Source organism: Hipposideros armiger, unplaced genomic scaffold (assembly GCF_001890085.2).
Source record: "Hipposideros armiger isolate ML-2016 unplaced genomic scaffold, ASM189008v1 scaffold_983, whole genome shotgun sequence".
Taxonomy (NCBI): Eukaryota; Metazoa; Chordata; class Mammalia; order Chiroptera; family Hipposideridae; genus Hipposideros; species Hipposideros armiger.
In genome coordinates, this window is record NW_017732333.1 from 96,089 (window position 1) to 98,002 (window position 1,914).

Below are 1,914 nucleotides of genomic sequence, written 5' to 3' on the forward strand. Positions count from 1 at the left end.
CACCCCCACACACACTCCCACGCCCACCCCCACAGCCACAGCCACGCCCACAGCCACAGCCACGCCCACCGCCACAGCCACGCCCAGGGCCACGGCCTCTGCACCCTCCTCCGTACAGACAGGTGCCACCCAGACAGATGTGACAGTCTCCTCTGGAGGTAAGGCCCACACTGCCATGGTGGGCACACATGCAGGATCCCAGAGGGCTCCGTGGGGCGTGGGGCGTGGGGCCCCACTTCTCTGCTGTGTATATTCTCAGGCACAGAGCTCCCTGTGCCTGGGAGCAGAGCTGGGTTTCTCTGAAAGGTTTTTTGAGGATAAGCTGGTCACAGGATGACGCCATTCCTTGCTATCCAATACTGTGTGTCACTGGAAAGCATGTGGGACCTGCCAGGTGAAGGCCCCTGGCCGCACATGCGAGCCCGCTATGCAGCCCACCCGCCCCACCCCACACAGCAGGACCCCCTTCCGGCTGCCCAGGGACCATGAGGGAATCGGGTCCTGCTACCATGGGCAGGTAGAGGGGCTGCCAGTGTCCCAGTGAGTGTGTGGTCACTGGAAATGCCACTGAAGCTCCGTAATCAAGGTGGCTGAACAAGGACGAGTGTCACCTGGGGACAGACACACGCCCCTCGAGAGAGGGTCTAGTGTGCCCAGCAGGCCAGGCTCCCGGGGCAGGGTGGGGGTAGGAGCCGGGTACTCAGCCGGGCACGTGGGGAGGGTACAGTCGGGCTGGAAGGGATATTCTGGGCCATTCCCTACAGAGTCACCCAGAACCACCTCCGCGGTCACCACGCGGGCCACATCAGCACCGGCCCCCACAGCCACTCCCAGGTCAACGGCCGTAGGACCCACAGTGACACAGGCTACGACACAGCCCACAGCACCCGCCCAAGGCACAGCCACGCAATCCACAGCTCGGTCCACAGAGCACACCACGGCGTCACGGTCAACTGCAGCCACGTCAGAAACTTCCACAGGGCCCCCCAAAAGTAAGCAGGCCCCACCCATGTGTCCCTGCAGACGGGCAACAGCACATGGGCTCGATGTCCAGCCCGACCACCCCCATGACAGGCAGGGAAAGCTCCCTTCACAAAAGAGGCGACCTGTCGAGACGCCATCCCGGAGCCACCTTGCTAACCACACCCCTCTCTGACCTTCATGGCCACCGCTCCTGAGAGCCCATCTACCCCAGCAGCCCCAACCCCAGGTAGGACCAGCCCCGAGGGGACAGCAGAAACCCAAGACACTTGATGCAAAATACCATGCTCTCCTCCGCAAGCAGGACAACAACATCTAAATCCCCTGAAGAAACCCCACACCAAGGAAGCCAGGGGTACACAAGCACCTAACATGTCCACCTGAGTGTGTAGTGGGCACGTGCCACGCAGAGCACCAGAACAGGAAGCCAACTAAATACACAAGACACCTAGGCTACAGAGAGGCCACCAAGCAGGAGGAAAGGGGACCCCGACGGGATACTCACTCGAGCACCACGGAGCCTCGCCATTAGACGCAAACCGCAAGCTGAGGGAGAAAGAGGTCACAAGTGGGAAATGGTGGGTCACACACCTGGCAAGCGAGCAAAGGAGGGAAGGACTGACCCTTGTTTTTCCCGCAGCACCCTCCACCCACGATTGGAACCCAGGGACACCGACTGGACAGGACACAACAGACGTGGAGAACCCAGGGTCCCCAAAACCTACGACGGGCCTGAGCACACTGCTGAGTACCTCTCAGACAACCCCTGCCAGATCCACTCCCATGCCACAAACTCCTTTCACCACTCACCCCGTCTCCACGGCTTCTCACTCCACCAAGTCCCACAGCACAGGTCCACCCACGGGTACATCCTTCCAGACCACCAACATTGGCCCAACCCCATCACGACCCCACAGCACTCTTTCCACTCAT

At 61.2% G+C, this 1,914-nt stretch overlaps 1 protein-coding gene across 1 annotated transcript in view; it reads left to right on the forward strand.

Annotated features, from left to right (window-relative positions):
• Positions 1-1,914, forward strand: part of MUC6 (mucin 6, oligomeric mucus/gel-forming) — a 19,599-nt gene that overhangs the window by 13,149 nt on the left and 4,536 nt on the right. Inside the window, 1 exon segment of the mRNA XM_019631069.1 lies at positions 765-992. Coding sequence (XP_019486614.1) covers positions 765-992 — 228 coding nt within the window.